Below are 22,065 nucleotides of genomic sequence, written 5' to 3' on the forward strand. Positions count from 1 at the left end.
ACAGTATACAGATTTGTGCAAAATTGAACCAGAGATTTGGGGCTTTTCCTAGATTTGGGGAATTTGATGCAGGACAAGCAAATCTGTCTCAAAAATTGCAGGAATTCGTGACATTTTGTCCCCGACATTTATGGCTTTTCATGTACATGCACAAATTGGGCTGAAATTGACCCAATTTCTTGCCATTGAGGCACATTGGACCCCGTGCAATTTGGGGCTTTTGCGATTTGGGCAAAATTTGTGCAGCATTTGGTCATTTTAAGTATATGCAGGTTGAATTCCGCGCAATTTGGACATCAACACTTGGTAAAATTTGGGGGTTTTTCTGAAATTGCTTTATTTTGGCAAAATTGGGCAGTCCTATGCATGACAGAGGAAATGCAGATGTGTATTTGACGCTTTTGAGCACAAAATTTTGGGGCTTTTGACCGTTTATGTCAAATTTTATGCCCGTGGGTACACGTACAACAGAAATTGCAACTGAAATTTTGGGATTTCTCATGTAATGTGATGCACATGCCCTTTGGAACGGCTGTAATCAGTTGGATAATGCTGTAGCACTTGGTTTGGTGCTTCTGAAAACTGAATTACAGATCTGAAATCTGTACTTCTGCGTGGTCATTTATTGCTGTTTGGTACTTGTTTGTACCTTGGTCACTTGGGTGACAATTTGGGCCTGCATTTGCTGGTTTTTTGGTCATTTTTGAGCTGAAAACCATGGCTGGCAGCAATGACTGCAGTAATTTGATACATATAAAGAAGCTTGAAGGCGCACATAATTTTGCAATGTGGCAAAAACAATGCTACAATATCCTATTACAAAAGAAGCAGGCAAAGCCGATCAAAACTAAAGGGGCAAAGCCTGTGGACATGGATCAAGACGATTGGGATGAGTTGAATGAGCTTGCACGCTCAACCATAGAGCTATCAATTTCTGATGCCTTGCTCTTCAACATTGAAGGTTTGGATTCTGCATATGCTATATGGACTAGACTGGAAGAACTGTATGCACAGAAGAGCGCTGCAAGTAAAGTGTATTGGCTGAAAAAGCTTATGGATTTGCGTATGAAAGAAGATACAACAATGTCTACTCACTTGAATGAGTTTAACTCCATTTTCAGCCAGCTGGTTGCCTTGAAGTTCATGATTGATGAGGAATTTAAGGCTACTTTCTTGCTTTGCACTCTACCAGAGACTTGGGATACATTCAGAACTGCTATGAGCAATTCTAATGTGATCCTTTTGTATGCTGATGTAGAGAGTGCTCTACTTATGGAAGAGATGAATCGGCAGAACAATGCATCGAATAAGTCTTCCAGTGCTTTGCATACTAGGGGTAGACCACAGCAAAAGGGCAAATATGATGGCGAGGGACGCAGTAAATAACATGGCAAAGATGTTGAATGCCATCATTGTGGCAAGAAGGATCACTTTAAACATAACTGCTACAAATGGAAGAAAGAGAAAGGAAAAGGCAATAAGACATATGATTGCAAGCAAGAGAAGAAGGAAAGTCAGTCTAAGAAGAGCAGTGTAAAAATTGAAGAGGTGAATGTAATCACTCATGACAGTGACAGTGGGAGTGATGTACTCTTTATCTCTTTACATTTTGGTGCACATGCTGTACTTGCAGATACAGATGATGACATGCATACCTGGATTCTTGATTCAAGTGCTTCCTTTCATGTCACCCCTCATCGTGAGTGGTTTTTCGCATATACAGGGGGTCGACATGGTGTTGTCCATCTTGGGAACAACTATGCATGTGAGATTGCAAGTATTGACAGTGTGCAGTTACAGTTTCAGCATGGCTCTGTCTTTACACTTCAGCATGTATGGCATGTACCTCAGCTCAAGAAGAGCTTGATCAGTACAAGGCAGCTAGACGATGATGATTTTCATACCACCTTTGGTGATGGAAAATGGAAGATGTGTAAGGGATCTAGGGTTATTGCCAAAGGTTGCAAGAGTAATACGTTGTATCCACTTCATGTATCTAGTGTGCGTGACCATGTTGTTGCCGTGACCAAGCAGCCAAGTGTTTCTTTGTGGCATGGCCGATTGGGACACATGAGTCAAACAGGAATGAAAGTCCTTTCTCGTTTGGGTTACTTGCCTTGTCTTCATTGTGCTAATTTTGAGCACTGTGATCATTGTATTTATGGCAAGCATGCACAGACTTCTCACAAAAAGTCTCTTTCTTTGAAATCTTCTCCTCTAGAGTTAGTGCATTCCGATGTATATCAAATGCCAGGATTATATTTAGGAGGAAAGAAATATTTTGTCACCTTTGTCGATGATGCTACACGGAAAGTATGGGTTTACCCTATTTGTAGCAAGGATGAAGTGCTTAATAAGTTTAAAAAATTCTTAGCATTGGCTGAAAATCAAACAGATAAGACACTTAAGTGTCTTCGCTCTGACAATGGTGGGGAATATGTGTCCAAAGCCTTTCAGGCATTTTTTAACAGCAAAGGGATAAAGAGGCAGCTCACTGCCCCTCATAATCCGTCCCAAAATGGAGTTGCAGAGCGTATGAATCGGACCATACAGGATAAGGTCCGTACGATGCTATCTCATGCTGCATTACCCCATGGTTTTTGGGCAGAGACTGTTATGACAGCCGTTCACTTGGAATCTCTTGAAAAAAATGGCACTTGGGACTTGGTGCAGTTGCCTAAAGGGCAGAAAACCCTTCCATGCAAATGGGTTTACAAAATGAAGGTCACTTCTGGTTCCTCACCAAAGTACAAAGCAAGATTGGTTGCAAAGGGGTACAAGGAGAAGCATGGAATTGACTTTGATGAGATTTTCTCTCCTGTAGTCAAGATAACTACATTGAGAACCATTTTGGGCTTGGTTGCAGTTGAGGATATGGAGCTCATACAGATGGATGTAAAGACTGTATTTTTACATGGTGATCTGCATGAAGTCATATTTATGCAGCAATCTAAAGGGTTTGTTGAACAAGGGAAAGAACAAATGGTATGTAAATTCAAAAGGAGTTTGTATGGGCTGAAAAACGTACCAAGAGAATGGTATCATAAGTTTGATACATTCATGTAGTCCCAAGGCTTTCATAGAGTCAAGTAGATCACTGCTTGTACACCAAGAAGGCAGCAAATGGCAGCCTGATTATCTTGGTTTTGTATGTTAATGAAATGCTGATTGCTGGCAGGGATACTCATGCTTTGAATTCATTTAAGTAAAGTCTTCATGGCAGCTTTGACATGAAGGATCTAGGTGATGCAAATCACATTCTTGGCATGCGAATACTCACAGATAGATCTAAAGGCTTACTCTATCTATCTCAGCAGGAGTATATCTCCAAAGTTTTGCAGCGTTTCAATATGGAGAGGGGAAAACAATTGGGGTTTCATTGCCTCCATATGTGAAACTCGGTGCAGAGAACAGCTCTACATCTGATGATGAGAAGGCTGAAATGGCCAAGATACCATATGCTTCAGCTGTTGGTAGTTTGATATATGCAATGGTTGCTACACGTCCTGACATTGCTTTTGCACTGGGAATGGTTAGCAGATACATGGCAACCCCTCGCAAGAAGCATTGGGATGCAGTGAAAGGTATTATGAGATACCTCAAAGGCACAAAGGAGTAGTACATCTGCTTTGGAAAGCAGAAGGCGTCTGTTGTTGGCTTTACGAATGCAGACTATGCTGGTCATGCAGACTGCAGGAAGTCCACTTCTGGATGTGTTTACTTTCACAGGAGAAGCGGTCTCTTGGATCTCCAGGCTACAAAAGTGTGTTGCATTGTCTACTACAGAGGCAGAGTATGTAATTGCCACTGGGGCATGCAAGGAGGCTTTATGGCTTTCACATCTGGTGGGAGAGCTTGGCATCACAGAGTTACCTGTTCTCCATTGTGATAGTCAAAGTGCTATCATGCTAGCACGGAATCCTGTCTTTCATGCAAAGACAAAGCACATACAGGTGAAGTATCACTTCATTAGAGATGTACTTGACAGCAAGAGCATTAAGCTTGTCAAAGTGCATACAGATGATAATCCTGCAGACCTTCTCACGAAGGGTCTTCCAACAAAGCGGTTTGCTCATTGCCAACAGATGATGGGAGTTGGATAGATATATTTATTTCGGCTTTGTACATACTTAGACTTAGCTGATTCTTTTTTCCTCTTAAGGCAAATTGCCTTTAGGCGGGAGGTTGTTGGGAATAAAGGGCCATCGTGCCTTTTATATGTGCACGGGTGTGAACACACCCTTAGCACATTGTACTTTCATACATATATCTATCTAAAACCTAAAGTGGTACACTCGTCATTGTACCGCAAAACGTGTTCACTCTCTACTCTCCTCACTCACACTCTCTCCGTCTCTCTCACTGTGCATAATGACTGTCTGCCTTGATCTCCATGCCTAATCTATTCCTTCAGAGCCGCTTTAACATTCCTACTTCTTGGATTCCTACTTCTCAGTGCTGTTTTCATACTTCTGAATTATCCTCGGATTCCTACTTCTCAATGCTGTTAATTCCTACTTCTCAGTATTGGCAGAATAATTCTCTTCTTGGATTCCTACTTCTCTTGGACACAACTACTTCATAAGCTATACCCATACTGCGAGTCGTTTCTAAGATAAAACACCAACACACAGGAAAACTGTTGGACAAGCAGGTTTGCATCTCTTTCAACCTATGAAGTCCTGTGTTCTGGGAGCAGAACCTATCTGATTTGCTTTGTACCCATAATACCGTTACCTGAGCTATCTTTCTATATGAAATCACACCTATCCCACTACATGCATATGATAACATACTCAATCCATGTTCAGAAAAGGGCTACAACAGTATTTAGAGTCATTACAACATTTCTGTTTGAAAAGAGCCTTCTTGTGAATCTCAATAAGATAAAGGTTAAGTTATTCAAAAGACATTCACCCTCTTTAGACAGAAAGAAAGTTGTATCATCATCTTTAAAAAGGTCACGACAGCTATGGGACAAACAAGGTGTTACAGTACTGATAGAATATCATGTGTGCTGGGCAGAACAAAACAAATGAAAAAAAAACATACCATACACAGGAAACCAAGATAAGAGGAGGCCTTGTGTTAAATCAATACTGAATCTTAACATAGATGGAGGAATGAGTTAAGAAGAGCAGAAACTGTCCAAACAAAAGCAGAGACTTGTTTTAAGGTTGTGGTTTTAAAAACAAAGTTCTGCAGACCTCATTGGACTTTTAAAGATGTTAATGTAAGTTTCCACTTTGTATTCTCTTAATGCATAGATGTGCATCCATGAGGCAAGCCTCTACCATTCTATTTTAGATTAATGTAATAAAACTTTTAATGATTCTAACTACTTCAATTTGAGATGAAAGATACTTCATTAGTAGCTTGCCTTTATTTGAAACAAGGGGCTGTGTCTCTCGATCACTGGACTGATTGACCATATTGACTCCCATCTCAAGCTCACCCTCAGTTTCTGGATCTGATGCCCCCTCTTCAGCAACAAATGAAGTTGTAAGATTCAGAACAGGGAAGTTCAGCAATTTTGATACCAAATTGAAGACCGCAATTGATACACCCACTGCAGCTAGCTCCACAGAACCTTCAAAGCACACAAGGAAAAGTCAAGACCATGAAGATAATCAAAAGGTTGTCTTCAGCAAAGACAACACAGACAAAGTGACAAACTCAAAGATCTATAAGAAATCAGAAGTGCCAACACAAAGCATTGGTGCTAGAAAAGAACATATGCCATGAGTCTAGAAAGCATCCATGATAGTACATGAGCAGTCAAACAGGGCTTGTGGGACAAGACTTCAACAATCTAGAGTGAGGATCAGGCTTTATAGGCATTGCAGAGTCAAAGTAGGGAGAGTGGGAGGCATTCCTATTTGCAGTGGGAGTAAAGGATTCCCTCCTCAAGAGGGAGGGTTCCCTAGAGTCTTGCAGGCTGTCAGAGGATAGGCAGCTACCTCCTACAGCAACTGGATAGAGTAGTGTGAGCGATTGGCATAGTCACAAGTGTCAGGGGGCAAGGACAGTGATGGGGACAGCTAAAAGTAGGGACAGGGGAATGGAGGACCAGGACACTATTATGTACTGCAAAAATAACAAATCTTATACCTTCAACTTTGAACTTCAGAATGTGTTGGTCACTACAAAAAGAGAGATTGAAGGAAAATTTGGGGAAGGAAAACATAACCTGAAAGGAAACATCTAGCTAGGAAACAACAAATAACTGAAAAACACTAAACAAAGCACTAGAGGTCTAATACAATGTGGAACTGATAGGGGGATCAACATCATTCTAAGATATCTCTCATGGGTCTATCCAACATGGATAAGCTGAAGTGTTGAGGTAGGGCTGCTCGATGGCATGTCAATATCGTATGAATCCTTTGGTGGTGCCTCAAGCAAGGATGTGGACCAGCGGGCCATGGGCAGCATGCTTTACATCTCTCAATGGCTCTGTTAGGGTGACTCCCTATAGTGGAACCACGGATCAATCTGGGGTATGTTCTGAGGTATTAAGTGTAGCTACAGCTCTAAAGACCACACAAACACATCATGTCACTCGTCCCGACATGAACTTGGCGTTGGACACACCAGTCCAAGATTTGGATCGCCAAAATATGTGAACTCAATGACACGCATCAAATCCACCGATAACGCAAGAGCATCAGCATGCCCTCTCTCCACCTGCACACTTGCCCTTTCTGGCTAGGAGCATGTGAGGGCATACAGCATCACTAGAGCCAAGAAGAACCGTCGATTTGAGCCATCGGTAGGCACCAGTGAACCAAGATGATGTAGACATGTACATGATCTCGTGCTGCGCCATGCACGACCATGATATCTACTGCATGAAGTAGCAACATGTCTTTTGTATCTTTCTTCTCTTCAAATGTGACACTATATCACACCATTCCATCTCTTCACCTTCGTATGCATCACCATCATGCGGTTGCATCATGATGAAAGTAGAGACTCCTCCATAGGCTGGAGCAATTCAAACCCTCTTTGAAAAGCACTTATGAGCATCGTTCACGACGAAAGCACCATGAAATGTGTTAGAAGAACAAATCTCTCGATCACAAGGAAACCAATAGGATCATAAGGAAGTGAAATGAGAACAAAAGTACTTGGATGTCACCTCGGAAAGGAGAGAGTAGGGAAGGGAGTGTGAACACCTGCAAAAAATCCCAAAATAAATGAAAATTGCATGGGCGAAACAAACTAAACAAGCATGCCATATGAACAGCTGCAAACAAAGAAGGTGCACATAGAATAAGCATTCAAAAGCTTAAGAGCACGGAAATACCAATTGCCAACGAAGCAGTGTCAAATTGTGGATGCGACATGTCAGCCCACATGTCAATGCCAAGTGAGACAGCACAGTCAGCATCAGCAACAGCACAATGAACATCATCAGAAGTGTGCAAGTTGGCAAAATGACAACAATGAAGTCAACACCAACGCCAAAGCATCAGACGCAATAGTAGTAGTGCAAGAAGAACCAAGTGAAATCAAACGGCTCATCAAAAACACGTAAGAATGGGTGAGCCAAGCCTCTAACCCAACTATGAGATAATAACAAGGAACTATCGGAGGCACCATAAGCTGTATAGAAACACCAGGGCTCCTCATGATCCTAGAAAGCCCCTCTAAAACACAAAGGGCTAGGAAATCCATAGTCGCATCACCGATATCATCCCCCTTTGAAAGGGATGGAAGGTACGATGGAACCACCAAAGGAGATGAAGGGGGATGGAATGGAACTGGCGGAATAGATGGTGCACAATCGGGAACGGATGCAGCTACAGAAAGATGCCTCGAAGGGCCCTATACAAAGAAAGGGGAATGGAGCATAGATAGTCCCCCTCTCCAGCCAATCTGTCACAAAAGTGGCTCCGGTAGAAAAATCACCAACAAAGATGGCCGGCTCCGTGAAGACAACACGGCACCCGAGTCTAGGAAGACCATAAACTAAGAGGAGAGGGAAGCCCAAGTCAAGAACATATATGGCCTCAGCAACCAAGCTCAATGGACAATCAAACAATAGAGGCAAGGTGCCAACACTACTAATAGGCACCAAAGAAATGTCACTAGTAATGATGATATCCTTTGATGGACGGAGAACATGTAGAAAATCACCTTGGGAGTCATAGGACTCAATGCACCATTGTCAAGGAGCCAAGGCTGCTCAAAAGAAGAGACAGTCAAAGAAGGCTCCTCCACCTAATAAATGTGTAGAAACACTGACTCCGTGGAAATAGTGGGTAACGAAGTAGACGTAGACAAAGGCCCCAATGTAAATCCACCTTTCACTCCCGGACGAAGGTAAGGGTGTCAAAAGTGGATGCAACAATGGAAGCATAAATATGTGCTGAATTAAATTGCTAAACACAAGACAAAAGAGAAAGGAAAGAAGGAACACTAAAGAACACAATACACATGAGAACTTAGATGTATGCTCGGGAAATGGAATCCATATATCCAACACAAGACAATCGCATACAACCGTGAGTCACTGTTTGTGGACACCGGCACTAGCTCCTCACCCTAGCAGAAGATCCACAAGTGTGATGATGAGTGACTAACTGACTGAGGAGAAAGAGCCTGAATAAATAGGACAAAATATGTCCTCAATATGATCAAGTCGGCCAGCAATAAATGCTAATATGATCAATATAAAGACCATGAAAAATGCCTAACATATCTGAAATAATGCCCAGCACAAAATCATGCACAGACTCACCCATGAGCTAACATATCTGCTAACAAAGGGTATATCCTCCAACACTTCTCCTCAGGTTGCAAGGTCTTCCCACAATGAGGACACATGGGATATCCTCTACGCTTCCCCACAAAAGCTATATCAAAGTCAAAAGATGACTCCAACTTATTCCTCTTCTCTTTCTTCTGCTTGGCTTGTCCTGTACCTATAGATAAAAGAACATAAGCACAACCATGTGCACGCACTTCACAACAATCTGGCTCACTATGATGTGCCTCTTGTTCAAGCATCAATGGAACTAGCTCCTCCCAAGTGAGTCTCTCCCAGCTACGAGAAGTAAGAAGACTAGTATAGAACACATCATAAGTCAATGATGGAATATGTGAGAGGAGTGTCATGACTAGGTCCTCCAAAGAAATGTTTGTACCAAGGAATAAAAGCTCGTCCCAAATCTCCTCCCTCCTATGGATGTGATCCCTTGTCGTAGGCAAATTTGCGACAGAGAGCTATCACAGCTTCAACTCGAGATAAGCGATGCCCAAATGTCTAGATCCGAAAGAGAGATACCAATCTCCACCAAATCTCTACAACGGTGTGGATACGTCTAGCATGCACACGCACAAAATCCGTATGACTCAAAAGGAGAGAAGAGTGGGCTTTGGCATTCAACCGATCCCATAAAGCTACCAAATCTGCGGTCACACCATCATGAGGATACACGGTAGGTCAAGGTATAGGGACTATAACAAAACCCCAAAGGTCACAGTCGTCGAAAGAGACACTTCATGGGCACAACCATAGAGGGTAGTTCGCCCATCCAACTTGTCGAATGTAGAGAGAGAGGGTAGGACTAGCACCTACTCATGAGATGCCATCAATGCCAATCGGAGACTAGAAGCCCCAAAAGAATATAATGAAAAAGAGTAATAAGATAGTGGTCAGTCTGAATGATCCTAAACCACACGATCCCCCCATAGCATACACATCGACCATAGATGTCCTTCAATAAAGTACCTGCAAGAAAACAAAAGAAGATGTTGCCACTGGAATAAAGGTGACCAATAAGAGGTGTTTTCAAGATAATCAGGGTCCATCAAGCCTTGGTACAAAAGAAAACTGCCAAGGGCAAGGTAGACGGGGAGTATCTGATGCCGTAGGGAACACACAACGCCAAGCAAAGAAAGGGAGTAGTAAATGCAGAGGAAAATAGATCTTTAGTGTGTAATCACAGCCAATCCAAGGGTTGGTAATGTACCAGGAGTACCCAAAAATAGTGTACATGTAATAAACACAAATCTGCCCTGCTACTGGCCTAAAAAAGAGGCTGCCCAACACCAAAAAGAAGTTGCCCTGGTCAACAAAGACCAGCCAATATGAGAACACAGCAGAGAAAGGATGCTGTCCACCTATAAACTTGCCACTCAACAAAGAAGAATGTCGCCCAACTGAGAAGAGTTGCTACCCAGTCTTAAAGGCTGCCACCTAGTCGAAAGGAGCCTCCCCAACAGCAAAACGCAGATTCAAGGGGGGTTGCTTGCAGAAAACCTAGTCAATGCAGGCCCTATTCCTATAGCAAGTGTGTCGAGCGCTGTCTACACAAAAACACAAGTGGTATAAGGCTTGGTTCTATAGCATATGTACCACGGCTTGCCTACAAAAAACATAAAACTGTTTTGGTGTCGCCAGCCAATAGAATGGCCACCCAGCCTATTTGACACCGCCCGGGTGCAGTAATGGTACTGCCCAGCCACCTAGGAGCAAAACACAAATCTGCCCTCATAAACACAGCCTTAAAAAAGGGCTGAAAACAGACCACCCTACCCTATTTGACTCCAAGCACAAGGTCTACAACAACAGCAAATGGGGATTATGCCTAGCAAGTTTTGTTGCGGACAACATGATTCTCTTCGAGATCTCTGGCTCCCACACATGGCTCTAATACCATGTGACAGTGCACAATGAAAAGAGGAAAGTGAACACAAAGAGAAAAAGAAGACAGAGAGAAGGAACAATGTGACTACAATGGCTGAAGGTGCAAGGCTGCAACAATCAATTCCAACAAGCAGCTCTACACGTCAGTGTGGGTGCCAGACGGTAGTAGGGGGATGAGAGAATGGGAGGGTTGGCTGATCACGAAGGATGGATAATGGATATTGAAAGTGGGAGGACGAGCTGCCTGTATATAGGCGAAAAAGAGAAAAAAACCCTAAATGTGGTCAAACCACTAAACAAATAGCCAAAAATGCACAAAAAGATATGCACTAATGTGCCCTCCGTCTAAAGTGTCTAAAACACATAAAATGAAAGACAAAGACAATGTCAAAGCTCCTAATATCTTCATCTGACTCAAACTAAGGCTCACAGGCAAGAGAGAACCACAGACACACATGACTACTAACAACTAGCACAACTAGGTCACCCAGAATGCCTTCATCTTTGACTCAGCTCTCGGGGTTCAAAGTCATATTGCTAAGCTCAAGAGTCTTCTCCATTGACAGATTGATCTTATTCAACATGCTGACCTTCTCCCTAGGAGGATTTGGTTGCTTAGCTAAGGCAATTTCTTCTACTTCTCTACAGTGACCCTTGTATTTCTCCTGTGATTAATAAAATTACTCATTACAGAAGCGGGGGGGGGGGGGGGGGGGGGGGGGAAGAGAGAAAGAAAGAAAGAAAGAAAGTTATATTAACGTCTACAACAGGCCAAGTTGGCCTATGAGACCAAAACGTTGCATACAAAATGTCTGGGAGATTTCAAAAGTCCCAGTGAAGCTAACGTTTATGCTATGTTGAACTAAATTGAGTAGGTACAAAATGATATCTAGACTGGATACAGTCTAGAGGTACTCCCATTGCGGTGTGGAACTGCTCCTAGAGTGTTCATCCTAGGATGTCCTGCATGGGTCGGTCTAACATGGAGAGACTAAAGCGACGGGGCAGGGCCCTCCGGTGGCAGCGTAGTATCCCTTGTATCTTCGACATGTGTCTTCTGCGGGGACGGGGGCCAGTGGGGCGTGGGCGTTGGGCTTTGCCTCTCGCTGTGGCTATTTCTAAGGTGGTCCCCCGGGGTCGGAGGGCCGGTGGGGCTGGTGGGGGCTCGGTGGTGGGGAGGGTGGCTGGTATTTGGTAGAATTCGTTGAGTGTGCATTGGTTGGTGGCTCCTTGTCTTTGCTCCATGGTTCGTAGGAGGTGGTCTCTGTGGCGTCGTATTTCCAGTAGAAAGAGCCCCAAGCATCTCTGGTCTTTGAATTCCATCACCTTGGAGAGTGGTCTGAATCCTTCGCTGAATAGGCAGTGGAAGCGTCCCCGGATTTCGTAGTACACTGGGCATCTACAAATATAGTGTTCCTCTGTCTCTGGCTCGAGATGGCAGAGCTGACAGATTCGGTATTCTAGGGGGAGGGGGGATTCGGTATTCTGGGGGGAGGGGGTTGGCCCCGTATCTGCCCGTTTCGACCCGTAGTTGGTGTGAGGACGTGCGGATCTGTCCGATGGCACTTCTGACCCCGTGGGACAAGTGTGTGTCCATGTAGCTTGGGCAGGTGATGAAGCCATCTGGGGAGATGTGCAGGAAGTGCTCTCGGTAGAAAGCCTTCTTGGTTCCTAGTTCCGACGTGGGGGTCACCCATGTCCTGGCTATGTCTGTCTAGATGATATCCATTTTGATGATGCGATTCACCTCCTCTCGGCTGAGCTCCAGGTGTGGGCAGTCTAGGCTGTATTGTAGTGGGGGGAGGTGGTCCATGTGCAGGCCATGGAGCCGTAGCCAAGTCTCTATTCGGGCATACCAACACTCAGTGTCCCCTTGTGTTGCTAGCTGTTTGGATGACTCCAGGGCGAGTCTGGGGTACCGGTGCCGGGGCAGGTCCCATATTCGGTGCAAGAAGGTCACAGTCTGGAAGAGGGCCTCAGCCACGAGGGGCGGTGCCCCCAGCTCTGCGCAGATGATCTCGTGCGGTACGGAGGGCTTGCTTCGAATCATCCGTGAGATCATAAGTATTAAGGGTCTCTCCATCTGCTCCCATCCCTCATAGGTGGCCTCCTCCTTAGGCAATGGCTGGTCCTGTAGGGCCCTCCGCGTGTGGTAGAGACTGGACCCCCATATGGGAGCCCCGTATAGGAGGGTTGGTGTGACCAAGGTGTCAAAAAGCCAGAGCTTTGTCCAAGGTTCCTAGAACTATATGCGAGCACATTGGTTCTCCATTGACCCAAGGGCTGCATAGCCTCGGGTTAGTCTATCTTCTGCTGCTTTTCTCAAGGTAAATCTCGGTCCAGAGAATGTAGTCCCCAGATAGACATATCTTTGGACCACGTCCACGGTCTCTCCGCCGTATGTGAAGGGGGGTACCGATCGTCGGAGCCATTGGGTTGACGTGTTGAACACCATGACCTTGGTTTTCCCCAAGTTCACAGTTAGGTCTTTGTCTTGGCAGAAGGTCTGTAGTGCGTCCAGTTGGCGCTGTAGCCCTTCAAGTGTGTTGGAGATGAGGACTATGTCGTCCGCATATAGTAAGATGGGTATCAGTGTCCCTCCTAGGCTCGATCCCTCCTCGCACAATCTATCTATGTACTCTGAGATCTCATCAATGTAGAGGCCACATAGGGTGGGTGAGAGTGGGCACCCCTGCTTGACTCTGATGGTGCTGGTTATCTCCTTTGACAGCCCTCCTGGTGCCCGGACTCGGCCCGTTACTGATTCGTATAGTGCCACTATCCCCCATCGCATTTCGGTTGGGACCTCCAATTCCTGTAGTCTCTGCATGAGCCTCGCTCGTGGGACTGTATAAAAGGCCTTGCGGAAGTCCACGAAGCAGCAGTACACCCATCTTCCGTGTGCTCTGCCCTCCTCTATGATGGCTCTCAGTGTGAGGATATGGTCAAGGGTGCAGAAACCCCTCCTAAACCTTGCTTGTTCTGCCTCCCGATGTTGGTGTTGCTCTGCCCACTTGCTCAGCTCATGGTCCAGTATGGATCCATAGAGCTTGGCTAGTACATGGCCAACCATGACTGTTCGATAGTTCGTGGGAACCATGGGGTCTCCGGTCTTCAAGACAGGTATTATGGTGTTGGCTGACCAGCTGGCAGGGAAGCCTTCGCATAGGGCTCTGTTGAACATGTGTGCTAGGAGAGGTGCCGGTATGTCTTTGGCATGGGTCAAATGCTCTGCTACCAAGCCTTCGTGGTCTTGGGCACGGCCATTTTGGAGTCTATCAATGGCGTCCCGAACCCGCCCTGTGCTGAAGAATGTGGATGATCTGGGTCTACTCCCTGGGGGCCGGGGTAGCTGGAGCTGCTTGGGTACTTGGTATAGTGAGGTTGCATATGCGTGCCAAGTGTCCGGGGAGGTGATGGGTGTCTGGGCTCGGGGTTCCTGAAATGCCTTCCATGCCTCTCTACTGTCCTGTCCTAAGAATAGCTGGTAGCATTTGTATTCCACTTTGGAGAGGTAGGCTCGTTTCTTCCGTTGCACTAGACGACGGAAGATCAAGCGTGCCTATTTATGCGTGTGTACTCCCCGTGCTTCGTCCTATTGAAGACGGAGCCGGGTTTCCCTGCACTCTGCGTCGTACCAGCTATTTTGTGGGACTTTTTTGTTCGGAGGGGTGGAGTGGGGGGATGTGTGGGGAAAGTATTCGGCAGCCGAGGTGTGTAGTGTGCCCGCCAACTGTGTTGTGACCTCCTCCAAGGGTGCGTGGGGGTCCATTTTCTGCAGGCTCCAGTAGAGATGGTCGGAGTATGCGCTCGCCATTAGCCTGGTAAAGTGGTACCTGGGGAATCTGGGGGGGGGGGGGGGGGGGGGGGAAGGGCGGGGGAGTTGCTTGCTAGGGGGATTAGGTCATACCTGCAGGTTATGTCAAATTGCAGGTAGGCATGATCGGCAGCCACTACGAGTGGGTGAGGTGATATTTTAAAGGACTGGATGTCGGGGATAAGTGATAGAGGGCCGAGGATATAGTCCACTGTGCTTGCTCCCAGTTTCTGTGTGGGTGCTCCATGTGCCCCCCCGTCCGGTGCAATTGGCTGCATGCTTGTGTGGGAAGCATGTGAGGGCCTCCGACCCGGGCCATCTGTCGAGACCGTTGAGGATGGCTAGTCCGTGTGCCCCCCCTAACGCCGGTAGGTGTTCACCATATTCGGTGCATTCAGCTGTGTCCTGTGATGCCCGGTTGAGTCCTATCTCCTCCGGTGCAATCTCTTTGTACATGTGGTCTTCGCTCTCGAAGAAGGGGGTCTGCCTCTGTGTTGTGCGTGCGTTGAAGTCTCCGGCCAACATGACATCCCCCAAGCTGGAGTAGTGCATGATATCTTCGTACAGTGGTAGGTATGGTGACTCACCCTTTGGTGATGCGTATGGGGAGTGTGCTGGTGGGAAATAGCACACCGCCATGTATATGTCTCGGGGGCGATCTGTGTGTATCCGGATCCACATGAACCGGGCTTCCTCATCTTTCCGCATGACTTGCACCGTGGGCTGTAACTCCTCCCTGTACAACACAGCCACCCCTCCGGACCCTTAGGTCCCTCCTTTTGTTCGGGCTCTAGGGTGGCATGCCGTCTCCCATCTATATCCCCTCACTTCTGGTAAGTAGGTGCCTGGGCTTTGGTGGGTTTCTGTGTAGAGGACAATGTCCTTGCCGGTGAAGGTCTCCTAAAATAATCCTGCATCTGTTTTCATAGCTCCGTTGCAGTTCCACACTGCAAACCTCAGGTGGGTCTCATAGGCCACGCCCCGTCATTGGCGTTTATCGGTGATGATGACACGACCATCTCTGTATACTGCCCATTTTCCCGCTTTGCGAGCCTCCAGGATCTGTGGCATGCATTCTTTATGGTGTGCCACCTGTGCGGGTGTGAGGTCATTCTCTAGGTAGACTTTTTTCCCTTTTAGAGCTGTCCTTTTGGATAGGAAGGCTCGTCTGGATTCTAGGTTGGCAAATTTGAGGATAAGAGGTCTTCCCTTGGTGAGGTCTTTCCCTATGCGCCATGCGTTCTCCACTATTTGAGGGTCCGCTACTCCCAGCTTTTCACATATCTGTTTGGCGTCTGCCAGGGGGCTATCCCCTTCCTTCCATCCGACTACCCGGATGTGGAGCGCTCTAAGCTTTCTCCTTTTCTCCTCCTCCAGTGCTGCATTCACAAACTACTCCTTCTTTGTTGGTGACTTCTTGGCTACCTCAATCCATTTGGAGTTCTCAGCCACTTCGGCTTGTGCTTGTTTCACTATATTCACCCATGTGTTGAGCTCCTTTGTTACTTGTGTCTTTAGCTCGTTGATCTCGGTTTGCACCTTGGTGGGCATTGTTTCGGTGATTTCTCCTTCCTCCTTCTTGAGTAGCTCCAGCTGGTTTCTATATTCATCGAGCTCATGCCTCAGTTCTTCGATCACCCTGTTTCTCTCCTGGAGGGACGTTTCAATGTCCACCTTCCAGGAGGTGAAGTGTGATGCGATCTCGGCGTAGATTTTGTTCTTCCAGTCTTACACTTTCGTGCTTATTTCCTCCTTGATTTGGTGTGCAGTTTCTGCGCACATTGCTGCCATGATTTCCTTGATGTTGCTGATGTCTTGGTCATGTACCTTGCATACATCTCGGAGGGCCTCCATGCCTTTCCTTGTGTGGTAGACTGTCACCTTGTCAATGCTGCTCCAAATCGCTGAGTATTTCTCATTTTTCTCCCCACTTGTGCGGTTGCCTGGTGACGGGGATGTCTTGCTCGAGCCCATCCCTTCCTCGCGGTTCCTGGGCTTGCTCAGGGGATGTGTGCATCTGGCCTCATTGTGGTGGCGGATGCATGATGGGCGGTGGTGGGAGATGGCTGAAAATTCGGGTGGTGTGATATGGGTGCCGAGTCCGGGGCGCAAAGGAGGCCTATAGCAGGGCGGAGGAGAGGGGGGCGGCTGCTATGAAGAGAGGAGAGATGGCGACTGCTCTTGTCGGAAGAGCAAGGAGGGCAATGGTAGGGGCGGGCTGACGTGCATGGTCCGGCGGCTCGGACGGGGAGGGTGGTCACGTGGAGAGGGGGGTGTCCAATTGTGACGTGGGGGGGGGGGACGGACGGCGAGGAGAGATGAGCGATGATGGGGCGATGACGGGGCGAGAGAGAGAGAGAGAGAGAGAGAGATGGTCCACGTCGCCTACGATGTGAAGGAGCTCCTGAAGGCCTGTCCAGTGAAGATCGAGAGCGAGGGACGAACGGCGAGGAGAGACGGGCGATGACGGGCTATGATGGGGTGAGACGGACGGGCGATGACGGGGCGAGACGGAGAGAGAGAGAGAGAGAGAGAGAGAGAGAGAGAGAGAGAGAGAGAGAGAGAGAGACGGACGGGCGATGACAGGGTGAGACGGATAGCAAACCTTACAACACTTGTTTGGGAGCTTTTCTTCCAGTTCAAGATCAACCAAGGAAGCCATATCGATAACCACTAATCAACCATGAAAAAAGGCTGATTTTCCTTCAGTTTCTACTCTCAGTTTGTAAAGAAATTAGTTGTTTTATGGCATAGTATATATACACATATGATGCATCTATGTATGTGCATTCTTTAAATGATGTTGTAAGGGCCAGAAATACTTCTCCTCACTCTCAAGTTCATTGTAATCCTCACTCTCAAGTTCATTGTAATTAAGCTCCTCCCTAAGTGACTTGGATTGAGCAAAAATTCATTCCTTCAGGGAGGGAGGAGGCATGGTTGTTGCTCGTCTTCATCATTCAACTTGTCTCCACTTGTTTTATGTGTTCATGGCTGTAATTTTCTAGATAATTATCATATTCAGCTTCAAGTATTTGTTCTTTCTGTTTTCTTGAACTAAGTCTTGAAAATAAGTGAATATTATAATTGTGAGCATGCTATGTTGTTCAAGGCATTTACAAAGGGAGACAAATATAAGTAGTAGAGATATAGTTAGCATGCTTTTGCAGTTAGTCCATCCAAGAAAGAACAGAAGAAGAATAAGAAAGCAAAAAAATTTAAATTAGAGTTCTCCTTTGATTGTGATTTTGACAAAGAGGAAAAGAAAAATAGATTTTCCTAGTGTCCTTACTATAAGAAAGCCTTGCATCTCAAGAAAAAGTATTGGAAAAAGTACTCTCACCTTTGTTCTATTGCAAAGGATAGAGCAAAGGAGACTACCTCTTTATCCATATCTCCTGCCATTACAACCAAGAACGTCCTCTTTCACATTCATTAGCTAGAGGATTCTCTCTCAACTTACTCATCTTATGAGAAGTCTTGGCTTCTAGATAGTACAATAGGAGATACCCATTCATTATATGGAATAGGATATATGAATCAAGCATCTAAAATCTAAGTAATTTCAGCCTTCACCAACTCTGCATACATAGGATTTGTTTATCGTTGGCACTAGCATACGGGTTTTATGCCTGGTTCTAGATCAATGTAATACCTTTAAGGTCCTTATATGACCAAGCAAAACCCTCAACATGCACTCGTAAAACTTCTTCAAATCTCTCTCAATCTTAGGATTCCAATTAAACTCCTAGATTTAAATATTTTTCTTTCACCATTTTAATTTTAACTATTTCCACTTCAAGCTTCGTAACATTAAGAAAGTTATTTTGTGGGTTTTAACCATAGGTACATCTTCTGATGTCTCCATTGAAACGTTTTCAAGTAGATTATGTCTTGTACTTGGTTCTGCTACTTCTTCCCCAACATTCACAGAATGTACCAATGGTAGAATCCTACAAGGGACAATAGCAAGGTTATCATGAGTATCACCATCAGCTTTTATCTTATAAACACTTACCATAAATACACATTCCAAATTTGGCTTTCATCTTCGCTTGATTTATGAGTTGAAAAAGGCAATCAGCTATGGAGAGAGAGAGGAGCGACAATGACAGCAAGAGAGTGAGTTGAAGCAAAAAGAGTAGAGTGTACTTGCTAGAATAAAAGATAGAGTGAAGATACAACTTATGTTTAGGTCAAGGGTTGACCTAACCAACCTTCCACCAACTAACTTGAGTTAGGTTTATTTTACTCTAGAGCCTGGTGTCACTACTTTAAGTTTCTAAGACACTAGATGTACACACCTTACATTGACACTTTAATAAGTGTCCACACCACACAAATTACATTAGGCGTTGCCCATAGAATTGGCAAATACTAACACCCCCTTGCAGTGCCAATGTGGTGGAAGTACAAGGATGATCAATCACCAAAGGGTAACAAGTTTAAGGACTTTCGAAAAGCCTCAACCTTCTCGCGTGGTAGTACCTTGGTGAAAATGTCTGCAACAGTTTTCTGTGTGGGTACATACATCAAGCTGATCTCTCCTGCATAGCGTTTGTAACCAGCCTTCCTTCTTGGAATGGGTGGTGATAACCTGATTTAAGAGTTAATTACAACAATAAATAAATGCACATAAAATGAAATACACACTTTACCATAACATTCTTGGATAGTAGACACCCTGTTGGCCCCAAAATTGGCACCCCTTGCGGTATTTCTTTAGCTTTCATTCAATTGGAAGGAGTACAACTTGAGATTCTTCAATCTCCTCCAACTAACCAATTGCTCTTGCTGTCATAAATGACCAACAAGCCTTTTGGGTCATTTACCCCTTGATTCACCCAAGACTTCTTCTCCAATTTGACCCTTGGCTGGCCAAATGCTGCCCCAAATCAATTCGGGGATGGGCTGGCTCCTGAAATCCCTTGATAATCTTCAATTATCAGCTGCTGATTTCAGTCCCTTGAGCCTTCCATCTCTGGCACGGATCCCAAGGTGGCTGCTAAGCCCTAATTTCTGCTGTAAATTAGGGTTTACTGCAGAAATTACAGATCAGCGTACCAAAAATGGCTGAAATCTCCTCCAAATGGCTGAGAATTGCTGAGAATTGCTGAGAATGGCTAAGCATAGGCTGAAGGAGATGAGAAAATGCTGTAGAGAGAAAATTCTGAGATTTGTCGCGAAGAACTAATCAAAATCAACTGCTGCCCTGCTGTACCAGCCACAAACGGATGCACCAACAACAATAGGAGCATCAGAGACTGTGATCTTCAGGAGAAAGTGCATCAGCAGCAATTGTCAGCTTCCCAAGGTCAAGAATATGCAATCTCCATCACCAAAATGGTCTCCAATGGCTGGGAAATGGGCCCAAAGCTGGCAGCAACAGTCCAACACCTCTTTCCAACAGCTCCAAAATGAAAAAACGAGATTTCCCTCTCCCTTCAGCCATATTTAGCCTTTCCCCCACTTGCATAGGAAAGTTTTGCCAAGTGGCAGCTTTCCTAATCCATTTTCAGTAATTTCCAGCCATTTAATTAATTTTTAGAATTAATTTGAAAATTAATTCAACCCTTAATCCATGCCCAAAAAATTGACCTTGCCCATCCAAAAATTAATTGGCTAGGCCATTTGCAACCCAAAGTGGTCCCATGCATTAATTGACCCTTGAACAAGCATTAATCCATTAATTAATGCCTAGTCCCTAGTGTCACCACCGACACTTAATAGCAGAAATGGTCCTAGGGGCAAACTGACACCAAAATTCACCTAGAATCTAATAAGTGTAACTTGTTACAACTTTTACCTTTGACACCCATCTTTGTCGCAGGGTCCTTCGGCCTTCAACTGTGAAAAAGTAGCTTGCATCTCACATGTGCAACACATGTGCATCTTTTAATTGCACATTTGATTAATCCTTTAATCAAATGTCAATTAAACATAAGCAAAGCATCAAATTTTTACGTCCTCGTAACAACGTCTCTCTCTGACATAACGGTAATGCCCCTATGTGTTTCGTGCGAGCATGAAACACAGGATTTCGTACTACTACAATAGCACTCTGACTATCAGAAAGAATAGGTGTAGGACCCTCCACTGGTAAATGTAGGTAAATGTAGATCAGTCAACAATCTGCACAACCATGCACATTCCACTGTTGCCATGAAGGCTACCTTATACTCAGCCTCACAAGACGAGGTAGCCACTGTAAGTTGTTTCTTGCTTAGCCATGAAATGCATGAATGGCCTAGAAAGAAACTGTGTCCACTAGTAGACTGCCTAGTGTTTGTATCACCAACCCAATCTGAATCACTGTAAGCCTGTAAGTGCAGGTCTCCCCCCCTAGGAAATAATAATGCATGTGACTGAGTACCTTGCAAATATCTAAAGATCCGCTTAACAGCTTGCCAATGTATGGTCTGTGGGCTATGCATATACATGCTCGCCTGAGATACTCCATAGTGAATGTCAGGGTGTGTGTTGAAAAGATAAATAAGACAGCCAACAGCCTAGCTATAAATTGCAACATCAGACATCTCTTCACCATCATGCATAGACAGCTTTAATCCTGGCTCCATAGGAGTGCACATAGGTTTGCAATCTTACATATTAAACCTATGTAACAGCTTATCCACATATTGTGACTGTGACATGATGATACCATGCTGATTTTGGGTGAATTGAGTCCCCAAATAATAGTGTAGACAGCCCATATCTGACATAGCAAATCCATGTTTTAATTCAACCTTAAAATCTGCAATTTTTTCTTCTGTAGGTCCAGTGAGCAGCATGTCATCTACATAAAGAATGATAATCAGCAAGTCCCCCCCCTCATTCTTAATGCATAAAGTGGGAGCAATTGGACTATTTTTAAACCCTTTGCTAGCCAAATAAGTATCAATTTTGGAGTACCATGCACGAGGGGCTTTTGAGACCATAAAGAGCATTATGCAGCTTGCATGCCATGTGCTCTTTCCCCTTAACCACAAACCTTGGAGGTTGTGACACATAAACATCCTCATGCAAATCCCCATTCAAGAATGTTGTCTTGATGTCCAACCGATGTACTTTCTAGCCATAATTTGCAACCATAGCAATCATACATCTCATCGTACTCATACGAGATGCAGGAGCAAAAGTTTCTTCATAATCTATGCCCTTCTTCTATGCATAGACTTTTGCTACCAACCGTGCTTTGTACCTGTCAATTGTACCATCAGCCTTGTGTTTGAGCTTAAAAACCCATTTTGTGTCAATGATCTTCTTGCCAAGTGGTAAATCCACAAGATCCCATATAGAGTTAGTGGCAATAGAGTCTAATTCATCCTGCATAGTCTGCATCCAATGTACATCTTGCTGAGCTTCATCCAAGGAAGTAGGCTCACCATCATCCAACAGTGAGCTCATAAACACATGCTCATCACAATCATCTACTTCCGTAAAATCAATCAAATGTGCCCCCCCTGCATCATTTGCTGCATTTCCGGCAGTCCTTCTAGTGCGTTGAGGTATGGAGGCATCCATTTTACTCTCTTGGAGAGTCTATAACAGCCATCTTGGGACTGTTTTGGGTGCATTTACAACAGCCCTT

At 45.0% G+C, this 22,065-nt stretch overlaps 1 protein-coding gene across 8 annotated transcripts in view; it reads right to left on the reverse strand.

Annotated features, from left to right (window-relative positions):
- LOC148035412 (protein DETOXIFICATION 42-like) overlaps positions 1-22,065 on the reverse strand; it is a 74,538-nt gene that overhangs the window by 42,934 nt on the left and 9,539 nt on the right. For 7 of the 8 annotated variants that reach the window (XM_087680416.1, XM_087680415.1, XM_087680412.1 and 4 more), the window contains one exon: positions 5,381-5,590. The exons of the other annotated variant lie outside the window; for it this stretch is intronic. In XM_087680416.1, the coding sequence (XP_087536542.1) occupies positions 5,381-5,590 (210 nt within the window). The remainder of the gene's footprint in view (positions 1-5,380; positions 5,591-22,065) is intronic. 8 annotated transcript variants of the gene reach the window in all.

This window comes from Lygodium microphyllum, chromosome 6, assembly GCF_053477565.2.
Source record: "Lygodium microphyllum isolate KBCC chromosome 6, Lygodium_microphyllum_v1.1.10, whole genome shotgun sequence".
NCBI classification, from domain to species: Eukaryota; Viridiplantae; Streptophyta; class Polypodiopsida; order Schizaeales; family Lygodiaceae; genus Lygodium; species Lygodium microphyllum.